The 13,579-nt window shown below is 33.3% G+C and overlaps 1 protein-coding gene across 2 annotated transcripts in view; it reads right to left on the bottom strand.

Annotated features, from left to right (window-relative positions):
- Positions 1 to 3,309: 3,309 nt before the first annotated feature.
- Positions 3,310 to 13,579, bottom strand: part of LOC145247967 (alpha-1,6-mannosylglycoprotein 6-beta-N-acetylglucosaminyltransferase A-like) — a 322,486-nt gene continuing 312,216 nt past the window's right edge. Inside the window, exons 17-18 of one of the 2 annotated variants that reach the window (XM_080109617.1) lie at positions 9,718 to 9,901; positions 3,310 to 3,697 (exon numbers count right to left, since the gene is read on the bottom strand). In XM_080109617.1, the coding sequence (XP_079965743.1) occupies positions 3,438 to 3,697; positions 9,718 to 9,901 (444 nt within the window). In that variant the 3' untranslated portion in view covers positions 3,310 to 3,437. The remainder of the gene's footprint in view (positions 3,698 to 9,717; positions 9,902 to 13,579) is intronic. The other variant, XM_080109616.1, reaches the window with a different exon arrangement.

Raw genomic sequence — 13,579 nt, forward strand, 5'->3', positions numbered from 1 at the left:
TACTTTTGAATCTCTCCAGCCTATATATATATATATACATATACAGCCTTTGAGATTTGAAAAAAAAAATCACTCGACCGCCGGTCGAGTGTGAGGGAAAATTTACTCGCCCAAAAATATTTTTACCCGTCCAACTTTGTCTTTGTTTCAGTCAATAATAGTAAATAATTTTCCAACAATTCAATTATATTTTTCTTTATTTTTAATAAAAATATCAACAAACTATTCTTTCGATACCCAAATTATGTCGTAAAATTTCATACAAAAATTAAAATATCTAGCCTAAACCGTGGGTGTTGGAAAAAAAAAGTGTTACGAAATCTTTGGGTATTCATGATTGTGGACTGAAATCTCCTGGTACGAGATCTCCGTGACCCAAAATCTCCGATATTAAAAAAAAAATACCATTTAGCTGAAATGAACTAGATTTCTTAGAAAATCGGCATGGTTTAATATCTTTTTCAAATTTAAACGGTCAATTTTTCTTTGTAATTTATGGAAAAAAAACTTTGATATAGAACAGAAATTGGTCTCTTTTTTTTCTATTAAAACAAAGAATTCATCTCGGAACAACATCCTAAAATATTATTCTTAAAATTGGGTATCGATGATTTTTTGAAAGTTGCGCAAAAAAGAGCATGCAAATATCTGAATTTATATAATTGAGAAATTATATATTATATGATTACTTGTTGCATAATTTAATTTTTAGTGCATGCTTGACGGAATGATGCATTTTTTTTCCTCTTTCAAATGTTCATCTTTACTTTTGCAAGCATGAAGTTTGTGTAGTTGTAGCGTCAAAGAATTTTTTTTTTCCAAATGAATTTCAAAATCAGGGCTAAATGAAGGCGACATTTTGACTACACACCGAATGTGTAAATTTGACCTCTTGTTTACCTTTAGCTTGACCACTCTTTTTTCAATATGATATTCCAAAGGTCTCAAAGCTAGAGATGAAAGAATTTACAAATGATGATGAGACACAGGTCATTTTAAGTCACCGCATATTTGAGGGGCGTAAAATAAATGAGTTTTTCCTGTTTCTTTATTTAAAGAAATTTTATTGACTGGCGGGCAAGTGATTTATGACTTTTAGTCACCCACACACACACATTAGACAAGGTATGTAGTGAAAGGAATATCAAAGACACTAGATTTGTGGAAAGTTGTTTATTCTTTAGTTGATGTTTCATTCAATTATGAACACTTGACAAAAAAAACGGTTAAAAGATGACTTTTAGTCCAGCTCATTGGAGAGGCTATTGAAGGTTGTTATTTAAAAATCAAAATTAGTATTTTTTACATCTTGTTACATCTGACATCCCAAGAACTCTTTACGACAAATCTAGTGAATTTCTAACCAATAATATTGGACAATATAAGTACTTATTGTTGCTAGAATTATTCTTAAAAGTGGTAGTATTTTTTTTAATATGCTTAGACCGTTTTCATTCCAATTTGATGCAATAGGTTTGGAAATTATCAGTAATTATTGTATCAGTTATAGTTATCTTCCCTTTTATGAGACACACCCAATCATCTCAAGGGTGCTTCAGGTCAAATTTTACATTCCAAGGGCTCTTTATGCAAAATATGATACAATTCTATAAATAGTTTTGGGAGCTATAAGTGTTTATAATAATTAGTAGTAGAAGTAGTGTTTCAAGTTTTATCCCTACCTGCAATAGCAAATAGAATCGTATGGGTTCTTAATGCTAAATATTAGCAGTACTAATAGTAGTTGCCCTAGTAGCATTAGTATAACTTTGAACAGTAGTTTTAGAGCCTATACGTGTTTATTTAGTGATAGCAGTAGACTCCCCTCCTCCTATCATACATCCATTTTATTGTGCTCAACTAGGCTTCAATCTATGCCCAGCCCCTACAAAACATTCACAACATTTGTCTAGCTACAACCACCGGCAACAATTTCCCCATCTCTCTAGCCATGCCTAAAACTAAATGCAAATTCCATGAACAAAGTTTCTTTCCTAGAACTGCCTGCCTATGGAACTATACTTCGAGGCTGCTTTCTAGCTGATTACATCATGGTCATTATCAAGTCCAATGTATACAAGTTGTCTTCTTAAATAATCAAATTATACCCAATCTTCACCACTACAAATCACTATACTGTCCTTTGATAAGTCCCACGTATAAAAAGAAGCATACTTTATTCTAAATCTGGTGCAATTCTGTTGAGTATTTTGAGAGCCTGCAGGTAGTAGGATTAACAATTTCATTCAACTACGGCGCACCCAGCATCTCAAAAGTGCTTCATGTAGTTTTGAAGCCTATAGGTGACCAACAGACAGTAGAAAAGGCTCAATCATAAGCAAGGTTATCAAAACTAACAAACTATAAGTGATTCTTGGGATCAATGGAACATACTTCCTCAAAGATTTTAGTTTGTTCTATATAATAAAATGAAGTTAGTTTAAGTTTATTGTCGATAGCTTTCGTTTCACAAAATCAAAATTTGATTTTGACTAGCTGATAATTACGGCAATCATCAGCAGGTAGTCCAGCTAATTTTTACTATTTTATTAGTTTCAATAATGCTCGGCTCTGTCGGTGGGGCATTAGAATACGCAGACTACCTCCCTGCAGAGGGTAAAAGTCCCTCAATGGGGGTCCTGGATATGACCTTAAACTATATCCAGTGGTGAGGGCCCCAGCTTGTGGGCTTTGGGGAGTGTGGAGCTACCCCTAAATTACCATTGCTCCCAGGTCCACTCTGACCCGGAGTGGTAGTACCTGTTAGGGTCCCAACTATGGGTTAAATAAGAAACAGACGTGAAAACAAATATATTCTATTAAAAAAATTTTTCTTCAAAATCTTTGGATTCGGCATTAAATAACCTGAAAAGGGTTGATATGCCGTAAAACAAAAACAACCAATAATGCTCCATTGAACAAAACATCAAATAAAGAATAAGTTTCTCCAATATCCCATTTTATATATATATATATATATATATATATATATATATATATATATATATAAACACACATATGTATATATATATTTTTTTTATTGTTGGAAATAATTTCCAATATTGTGTTGTGTATTATGCTTCCTTTCTTTTTTATTATACTAAAGTTTTTGCAGGTAATATCAGTAAATAAAGGAATTTTAGTCCACAGGGCTAGGGATAAACAAAGAATATCACAAAATGAAGATGTATTGGTCTCATTTTTCACTTTGTGGTATTGTTTGGTTATCCTTATCTTTATGGGCTAAATAAATTCCTTTGTATAATTTGTGATATTACCTGCAAAAACATTAGCATCAACAGAGAAAAAGAGTGACACATAACATTATATATATATATATATATATATACATACATATATATATATATACACACAAATAGATATATTTTAAAGATTTTTTACAAGGATGACACCACTGTCAGGCATTATCGAGCAGGTCATCTATCACAGCTTTGACACAGCGCGGCCTGTCCTTTTATGTAATCACGACAAGGACACAAACGCATCAGGGGCGACTTGCTGCCGGCACAGCTAAACAAACGTTCATCCATTTGAAGGATGCACTCGGATATAGTTGGGTTGAAAGCTGGATAATAAATGTCTACTATAGCTTTCTTTGTTGTACACGCGGCAGAATGGTTCGTGAGTACGTCCACTTTATTGATGTCCTCAAAGTACGATGGCTCACATATCCGATCTGAAAAATGAGAAAATGAACATCAAGATTAATAATACAGATTTAGTTGAAATCATTCCATTCACAGAGGCTAAAAAACATTAAGATTTACTTTGAAAATTTAGAAAACCGAATCATTCATTCATTTATTTGCGTGAGAAATGCTTAAAAAACCTAAGTGATATCAAAAACGCCTTAATCGCTACCAGAACGCAAGATTTTTACGTTACTGGCATAAATACACTTGTTTTGCATTGGAAAAAAATGTTGATCCTGATGGTGCTTATTTTGATCAATAAATTTTTTGTTTGAGCCGCGATATGTTCATCTGAATTACGGTGAAGAAGTAATGTCAACAAATGGACGAAATGCATCAAAAACTTCAACAACACCACCCAGCATTAGTCGACAGAAAATTCTCTTCTACAACATGTTGGTCAACCGACTTTGCAGCTGTTGAACGAATTGGGCTACGAAACTATGTCTCATCCGCCATACTCTCCAGACCTTTCACCTACCGACTACCACCTTTTCAAGCATCGCTACCACTTTCTGTGTGAGAAATGCTTCAAAAACCTAAGCAATATCAAAAACGCGCTCAGCGATTTCATCGCCACCAGAAGGCAAGACTTTTTACTTTACTGGCATAAATACACTTGTTTTGTCTTTGCAAAAGTGTCTTGATTCTGATAGTGCTTATTTTGATTAATAAATTTTTGTTTTAGCCGAGATATGTTCATCTGAATATTGAAGTTAAAAACCGCAAGAACTTTTACTTATTTACTTGTGGTCTGTTATCCTCATCTTTATATTTGTTTGTTTCACGACATTTTGGACTACTATTCCTCTGGTTTTCATCAGGTGGTTAACAGCGATGCAAGAACTTCCTTCTCAACCTGGTCGTTGAATATAATGTGACTGTTCCATCACACTAAAGTCAGTAAAAGATGGCTTTTAGCCTCTGGATGAAATCATTTTTAATTGAGGGGAAGCGAGAAAGCAAATAGCAAGTTAAACAACCCTCATTTTGTATTTGTTTTTTTTTTTTTTTTGCTGACTCTTATCCTCATCTTGATAGTCATCATCATTTCACCATGTTTTGGCCGACTCATCCTCTGGCCTTCTTCAAGTGATTAAGGATAGGTTGATTACAGGATAAGAATGATGAGTCTCACAATTGTATCTTCAGCAATTACTGCCTTTCGCAGTTGCTGCCTCGCCATGTTTTTGGCCAAATAGACCTCTGGCCTGCTTTGGGTAGGATTGAAACCACTATTTTCAGACAATGCTCACCTAGAAATTGAACGCCGCTATTCAGAACCAGTTTATTAGCCAAAAACGTAGAAGGCAGTAATTGCTGGGGATACAGTTCTGGTTGGTTGGGTGTTTTTGTTTTATGGCATATCAACCCTTTTCAGGTTATTTAATGCCGAATCCAAAGATTTTGAAGAAAAATTTTTTTCAAGTCTGTTTCTATTCAACCCATAGTTGGAAGCCTAACAGGTACTACCACTCCGGGTCAGAGTGGACTTAGGATCAATGCCAATTAAAGGGTGGCTCCACATTCCCGCAAAGCCCGCAAGCTGGGACCTCACCATCGGATATAGTTTAAGGTCATATACAGAATTGTCAACGATAAGTGTTAGATGGAATAGATTCTGGCCCAGAAAATTTGATTTAGGAGTTGTTGGTTGGTTGTTTTACGGCATATAAACCCTTTTCAGGTTATTTAATACCAAATCCAGTTATTTTGAAGAAAAAGTTTTTAATAGAATATGTTTTTTTTTTTTTTGTTTTTTTTTTCCAAGTCAGTTTCTATTTAACCCATACTTGGGACCCTAACAGGTACTACCACTCCGGGTCGGAGTGGACCTGAGAACAATGGCAATTAAAGGGTGGCTCCACACTCCCCAAAGCCCGCAAGCTGGGGCTTCACCATCGGATATAACTTAAGGTTATATCCAGGACCGATATAGTTATGAGATTCACCATTCCTATCCTGTCATGGTTAATCACCTGAAGAAGGCCAGAGGATGAGTTGGCTGAAACATGATGAAACAACAAACAACTATGAAGATGAGGAAATAAATAAATAAATACAACAAATTACTCATCTCAAAGGATTCCTATGTAAAAAAAACAAAACAACAAATAATATATAAACTGAATCATGTTATAAATTTTTTTTTTTTAATTAAATGACAAGAAGAGGGTGCCTAGCCTTGCCAGGTCATAAAATATGCTTAAATATATTTTAATTCATGCAGATTTTGTATTTATTATTACAGAGCCAATTCTCTATTGAACATTATATTGTACCTAATATATAGTACTAATTTCAAAAGTTAAAATGACTTCGATGCCATCAGCTTAAATCAAAACAAACATTTAGCGCTCCAGCCACTTTCTTTACTGATGTAGCTATTAAGAGATAGATAATATTTAATATTAAACGACTTGAAAAAATTAATTGAATTTGGGCATGTGTGGAAAGAAGTAAAAATATGTCGGCAAGTTGAAATGAACATTTTGCATTTTAACTTGCCGATATATTTTCGTAAGCTATCAGAATCGGAAGAAACTGTACCTACTTTCTAATGCCAAAAACAATTCTCGTAATTGTTTATTATTCAGTTTGTTTTTGTCTAAAACTATGGTTTGATATAATTTGCATATCAATGAAGTTAGACAATATAAGGCCGACAGTCAAGATAATGGGAGTCAAGTTCGGAAGAACTGGACTGAACGGGCTGGAACTTAGAATATTCAAATGCTGACAAGAATTAATTTTTTTTTTTTTTTTTTTTTTATTAGAAAAAAAATTAATTTTCCATTACTGCTACTAACGATAAAATGGTCAGCCCGAATTTTGAATAGAGGAAATTGGTCATCTTTGTAAGTTTAATTTGAAAATTTGAATCATTTAATAATAATAATAATAATAATAATAATAATAATAATAATAATAATAATAATAAAAAATAAATGAAATTCTGTTTTCTAAATATTCAAATTAAATTTATTAAATAATGCTTTCAATGAATTCTCTGTTAAAATTTACATTTATATAGATACTAATTTTCTATGATCCGAAATGATTGCAATATTTCAGTTGTACATTTTTATGGACAAGCATCAAAACAGTGTGTATATAAAAAGAGCTTTTCTGCTGATTTATTTAATCAGCAGAAACACACCTAGCAGACAAAAATAGGTATCTGCACCAAAAATTATCGAAAATTATAGAGTAGAATTTTAATTAAAAAAATATAAATCGGTTTTCTCATGTTTTTTCGATTTGCCATTGATTATGACTTGATGAAATCATTGAGTTATCTCCCCTGTTTTACATACATTTGCATTGTGGTGCATCTACACTATCGTAGTAAAATTCAGAAAACAAAAAAGATCAATTAAAAATAATGGTATCTGATTTTTTTTGTGTCGATTTCAACTAAAACCAATGATATCTACTGAATTGGCATGTCAGAAGTACTTAAATATTACCGCATTATTAAAAAAAAAAAAACATGAGTTTTCAATTTTTATCGTAAAAATCTTTCGCTTTATTTATTTTTTTTTTTTTTGAAGATATGACATAAGGGAACTAACTCAGTAATGCTAAAAACAAGGCAACTAACTCATATTTATGATTCCTTATGGACAATTTTTTTTTTTAAATTGGCAATAGTTACACGCTACTTACCTCCCCCTTGGAACTCTCCAGGTTTTTTTTTTATTTTCGCTAATTTTTGTCAAATATTTTTCTGCTTTATCGGTTTTTCGTAATTTTTTTGCGCTTAAATTCAATTTTTAAAATTTTGAATTTCGTTATTATAGTGTACTTGCACCATAACACTCAGTATCTTCTCAGTTTCGACTGAGAAAAGGCAATCTCCTAGTCAACTGAATGTTGCAGGCATTGTATAATTCAACTTTAGCTCTGTGAATGGTTGCTTAGCAAGTCTGCCATGTCCACAGGCACATGTACAATCAATTTGGCTCCTCTTACTTCGGCAAGATTAGTCTCTGCTATAGTACTTGATCCGATCCGGCAGTAGTAATATAATCGACAATTCTTAAATAATACATGTATGATGTTGAACTGCAACTGCCTACTTCTTCAAATATGTCAAGGCTTGATCATATGACTAAACCAACCAATCAGACAATTGTATTCATCTAATATATAAACAGCTGTCTGTCTGTCCATCTCCATATTTTAAACACTATCTCCTCCGAAACTAACCGTTGCAGAACGGCGATAGGAGCCTCAAATGATTGGATTTTTTACAGGTCATTCTTTTATGGGTCTTTAGCCAATTAAAATTGTTTTGTAGGGGTCAAAAATGGGTCCAAATCGAAAAAAAATTGTTAAATATTTTGTACATTCATCTTAGTTTATTTTTAATCCGTTTATATGCGTGTAACGTTGGTACAGTGGTAACGTCACCAGCTTTGAATGCTACAGTTTCAGTTTCAGCTCATGGCACCTAAATACTTTTTTTTTTTTTTACTTTTGAAATCACAACTCTATAATAATATATATGAAATATGGACAAATTAAAATAAATTAAATTATATATGTATACAGTCAAGTCTCCGCTACTATGCCACCCGTCAGGACCAAGAAACAGTGGCATAATAACAAATAAAAACGTGTGGACTAAATCCGAAAAATGAATGATAAAAAAAACTGAATTCGTAAACACACCACACAATAGTGACATAGTAGCAAGATTATAGGATGGCATAGTAAATTTATTTTGTCGGGACCGAGCAAAAGTTGTATAATAGCAAGAGTGGCATAGTAGCAAGATTTGACGGTATGTGGATTGTTGCTGACCCTGGGGTCAAACCCTGTCCGTTATAATTATGTGGCACAACTTGAATAGGAAGATAACGGTGGTTCAGTGGTTAACGAGATGAACTGATAATGTAGATGTCCTAAGTTCAAAACCCATTCGTTCCATAACCTTCACATAGTCCCTCCTGTAAATACCTGATGTCTTTCTAGAGATAATTTTAATTATAAAAATATTGGGGAAACCAATGCCAACAATAGAATCTTATGATGATGAGTAGGTATTGTTTGTACCAGTCGAAGATACATATATCAGATCACTATTCTTATCTCGAGTGTCATTTTTACGTTTCAGTTGATATAACTTTCGATCTTCTTCATGTGTATCTTGTTGAACTCAGGAATTTGGACAGAATTTCAAATGGAACCCTTTATTTACTTCACGGTGGTAGCATGCTCTTGTTCCATCAGCCATGACTGGATAGAGGTCTTAAGTAATTTGCAATTGTATTTTTCACTCGTCCACACTGAGGGTTAAACGTTCAACTTTCAGGAGAATACTAACCACTGAGCCACTGATCCTTGATGAGAATAGTAATCCGATGAATTCAAATACGAAGAACAAATCCTCATCTCAAAAATTCAGAAACGTATCGGTCAAAGATACATCTTCGACAATCAGTCCAACAATGGTTTTGTTGCTGTTGAACTGAAGTATGATTCTGTTTAGTCTTAGAGGTCGACCTTCGCAAGCTTTACCTTCTCTCTTTTGAGAAAGGGGTTAATTTATTGCATCTACCTGAGACGCCCCCAATGGGGAATGCCGACGAAGCTGGTCAGGCATCTTTTTTAGTTCATTTATCTAGTGCACGGGTTTCTCAAAATGTTGCTTGACTTTGTGTCTAACTTCCTGCAGAGGTGGCCATCATCATCACCGCATGAATCCGAGGATTATATTGTTGACATTGGTTTCCCCAATATTTTTCTAGTCAGAATTCTTTCTAGAAAGACATTGGGGAATTACGAGAAGGACTATGTGAAGGTTGCCAACATCCTAAGCAAAAGTGATTTTTGTAGAACGAACTGGATTCGAACTTGGAATACCCAGGTGGTCAGTCTGTGTCGTTAATCACTAAACCATCACCGCCTCCCTGCAGGGAAGATAAACAAGCATAACCCGACATATCTTTATCCCGGAAAACATGAAACTCATGAATGTAACGTGTAAATGGCTCACCTTTTTCCCAGCAGACATCATTGCAAGACTTGTCCGATTCTCCAAGGAAGACTTGAATGGAACTTACTGGGGGCCATATTTTAGCTGTCTTCTGGAACGAACAGAAATTTTGTCCTTCTAAATATGCGTTCATTCTTTGCAGCATTCCTTCTTCGGTAAATTCGTATGGCATATAAGATTCAAACTAAAGAAAACAGAAAATAAAAAGGAAAAATATGTAAACATATTAAAACATTTTAGCATAATAAAATGCACAAGTAGAACATATTTCCGACGTAAGATAACAATGTAGTTTGCTTGAAACTTTATTTATATTGTATAAATAAAACAGTACATGTATGTATGTGTGTGTGTGTGTAAATATCTAACAGGTAAACTCTTTTTTTTTCTTTTTTTTTTTTTACATACGCATCACCACATTATCAAGGCCAAGAGGCCACTCAAGGATAAGGGTTAAAGAGTGTACAGTAGAAATTGGACAATATAGTAATTGTTAGTAATGAAAATTTGGTAAATTTGATAACTTATATGGAACGGCTCATCAAGAACTTATTTACGTTAGACTTGAACACAACCATATTGTAGTCAGCCGGAAAGCAGGAAAATGGAAGACAATTCCACAGGCGTGCAGTTCTAAGAAAGAAGCTTTGTTCATGGAATCTACGTTTAGGTTTAGGCACAGATAAAAAGTGTGAGGAATTATTGATAGTGTTTTCAGCTAGACGAGTGTTTCTTGTGAAAGTTTGGCAAGGGGTACCATAGATTAAAGCTCAGTTGAACACTTTCCATGAAAATAACGATAAAGCAGAGACAAACTCGCAACATTTCTTCTGTGAGATAGAGGTTGCAGCGAAGAGAAAAGGACATCTCCTACGAGGCTACGAAGTCTATTTTGAACTCTATCAAGGCAGGACAAGTCCTTTCTAGCAGCTCCTGCCCAGATGTGGCAACAGTATTCCATCCTTGGACGTACCTGGCTCTTATATAGATAGAGAATAGCATCAACAGTGAGATATCTACCGGATCGATAGAAAGATCCCACCATTTTTCCAGCGGCCTTGGCAACAGATTTGATGTACGTGTTCCATTTAAGATCAGGAGTAATGGTCAAGCCAAGAAGCTTGTCAAAACTTGAGGCCTCCTGAAGACGAGAGCCATTCATTTCAATTGATGCCAGATGTGGATCAGAATGTTGATGATGTAAAGAGAGAAGCTTGGTTTTAGATGCATTAAAAGTAACCAGCCACTCCTTACCCCATTGTACTACGTGCTCAAGATCAGAGGAGAGAGAATTAGAGAGAACTCTTAAACTACTGGTCACATAACACTGCAATTCTCAGGAAATAGTATTCATGCACCGAGGATGGTTTATAGCAAGTAATATCTTTGTTTACATGCATGTATATCGCATACAGACATCGGCAAATTTACATGCAAAATGTCCATTCCCACTAGCCAACACATTTTTGTGTTCATACGCATGCGCAAATATGCTTCATTCCTTCAAGTTGTTTACTTAATACAAAAAAACAACATCAGGTCATTCTTTTATATGTCTTTTATAAGGGGTCTCTAGAAGTGTAAGCCATTTTGAGTTTCAGAACAGTTTCAGATGGTTCGCTGTTACACACAAGTCCTGGTAGGTGACTTGTTTGTAGTAGACAGTTCCACAGAACAAAATATTCTTACCGTGTCGAAACCCGGGAAAAGAACATGTGAAATTGCTCCAGAAAAGGTTTAATATTTATGAAGCAATTCTGGTTTCTGATTGGTTGGTAGCAGAACGTGAATTAATTTGATTCGTCAGTTCTTAGCAGCATCATTTATAAATAGAATCGTCCGACTGTGTGGGATCATACCCCATTACTCCAAAATATTGCAACAGGGTCAAAAATGAGTCAAAATTGAAAAAATCGTTAACCATTTTGTACATTCATCTTCATTCATTTTTAACTTTTAATCTGTTTGAATTCGTCTCACGTTGGTACAGTGGTAACGTCACCAGTTTTAAATGTTACAGTTTCAGTTCTAGCTCATGGCACCTAAATACTTTTTTTTTTTTTTTTTACTTTACTTTTGAAATCACAACTCTATAATAATATATATGAAATATGGACAAATTAAAATATATTAATACAGAAAACAATTATTATTATTATTCTTTGACCGATTAGATAAACAATTTGTAATTTCAAAGAAATATTTGGTGTTTTACAATGTACGGACTGTGTTATATTTCAGATAGGATTTTAAAGTTAGATTAAATTTATATGGTATCTTTCTTTTTTTATTAAATTGTTAGGTGAAAGTGTAGAACTGTTAAAAAGAAACTCCCTCCCCATGTTAAGAATGGCTTTCTAAATAACGTTATTTTTTCAGCATAATTTGTACCACTGCACAAGTACCAAAAATTTTAAGGTTCCGAGTGCATGCTTTTTTTTTTTTCAGACTTTACATTACATTTACAATAACATCCCTATATATATATATATATATATATATATATATATATATATATATAACTACTTCATTTACTCACATAAAATTAATATACGAAAGTATAAATTTATGCATAAACTTTAAGTATTTACTTCAAAAGTGCTCAATACGTAGGTAGAGCTAGTTAGTAAGTTATAAAATATATATGGCGATTAAGCTATACTGCATATTCCGTGTTTCATCCACACTAGGACTCTTCAGGCTTATGCGCATAAGCCTGAAGAGTCCTAGAGTGGATGAAATGCAGAATATTCAGTGTAGCTTAATCGCCATATATATTTTATAACTTACTATATATATATATATTTATATTTATTTATCGATTAGATAAATAAATACTGCAAATTTCTCCGAATGCATGCGTTTTTATTACTTTTAATTTTTCTGATAGAACTTTCTTATACAGAATATTATGACGACACAAAATACAGGTTTATTTAAAAAAAATTTTTTATACCTAATCCGATAAAATGTCTTATGTACTTTATATTTTACATCTATGGTAACAATACATGGACTCAGTTACCTTTGCCACTTCGCTTACAGTAGAATAATTAATTTTCGTGACTAAAATTTTTATAAGAAAAACAAAAAAACAACCAAACTTGTATTTACCTTCAAATCCTTGCGCAAGAAAACCCATCAAAATAGTCAGATTGTCGTCTGCCGCTTATTACAATCAAAACACCGTTACGAGACTATTTCAACACATGAAAGGTTGATATGAAAGCAATTATTCAAACATAAACAGAGGTTCTCTTACCCAGTATTTTTAAAACAAAATTAAATAAAATTTGATTTTGCTCAAAAATCAAATAAACTTTCTAAAGTTTACGTTCTTCCATCTGACATCGATACAAGTGCCAATCGACAGTATAATATTGTAAGTATATTCAAATTCTTTTTACTTTTTCTTTAAATTAACAATACATCTGTTTCCTTGAGATAAGTTTTTATTTTTTCTCCAAATAACTTCTTTTATTTACATAACTTCTCCCCCTTTTTATTTTTAAAAATAATTTCTCCTTTGCATTTTTGTAAAGATAGGAATTTCAGACGTTAAATTTAATATACGATGCCATACCTATATATCTTTTCTTATTCTTTCACCGATTGGATAAACAAATATTGATTTCATACAAACATTCTAACGTTTCGGAATGCTTGCGTTTTTCCTTTATTTTTAAAGAAATAAGCGTTTACGACATTAATTCAAATATATGCAGACATATCTATATATCTTTTTTTTTTTTTTTTTTTTCACAGTGATCACCACTTATCAAGGCCCGGAAGCCACTCAGGGATAAGGGTTATTGCAAGTACATTACGTTAGTGTGGAGATATGCTGAAGTGTTTACTTAAG

Source organism: Euprymna scolopes, chromosome 26 (assembly GCF_053919585.1).
Source record: "Euprymna scolopes isolate OS-2025 chromosome 26, ASM5391958v1, whole genome shotgun sequence".
NCBI lineage: Eukaryota > Metazoa > Mollusca > Cephalopoda > Sepiida > Sepiolidae > Euprymna > Euprymna scolopes.